This window comes from Nanorana parkeri, unplaced genomic scaffold, assembly GCF_000935625.1.
Source record: "Nanorana parkeri isolate BGI_ZX_2015 unplaced genomic scaffold, ASM93562v1 scaffold3634, whole genome shotgun sequence".
NCBI classification, from domain to species: domain Eukaryota; kingdom Metazoa; phylum Chordata; class Amphibia; order Anura; family Dicroglossidae; genus Nanorana; species Nanorana parkeri.
This window is the reverse complement of record NW_017309902.1, coordinates 6,616-7,033: the sequence shown is the minus strand read 5'-3', so window position 1 is coordinate 7,033 and position 418 is coordinate 6,616. Positions and strand designations below refer to the sequence as shown.

Here is a 418-nt window from a genome sequence, read left to right as displayed (position 1 = left end):
CCGCCCCCTCCCCGGGGGGCCGCACCGACCTGTTCTTCTTCATAATGAGCTCAAACGGCCTCAAGAAATCCTTCTGGAAGCGGAAGTTGGCCAGCTCGTCTTTCTCCAGAAACTTCATGGACAGCTGGCGCAGGGAGTCGATGGCGAAGATGGCCACGTCTTCATTGGGATTACAGCCGACCTGAACCCAGTGACAGATGAGAGCGGACTAGGAGGCCCATCACACCCCCAGACACGTGACCCGACCTTCCGGGGCTCAGGGTGTCCTTACTTCTACAACTGCCCCCCCTCCCCTCCCCCATCACAAATATCCACATTGTGGCTGGTGAAAAGGTGAAATCTCTCCGTGTTTTATCACAGCGCATCACTTTTACCTGTGGAGGACGTCAAGAATTCCCCCCCATCCCCATGGATCCCG

At 56.9% G+C, this 418-nt stretch overlaps 1 protein-coding gene across 1 annotated transcript in view; it reads right to left on the bottom strand.

The window, feature by feature from the left end:
* The window catches only part of LOC108803356 (brefeldin A-inhibited guanine nucleotide-exchange protein 2-like), a gene marked incomplete at its 5' end in the record, with an annotated part of 23,404 nt that overhangs the window by 16,434 nt on the left and 6,552 nt on the right, over positions 1-418 (bottom strand). The window contains one exon of the mRNA XM_018575203.1: positions 30-181. Within this exon, the coding sequence (XP_018430705.1) occupies positions 30-181 (152 nt within the window). The remainder of the gene's footprint in view (positions 1-29; positions 182-418) is intronic.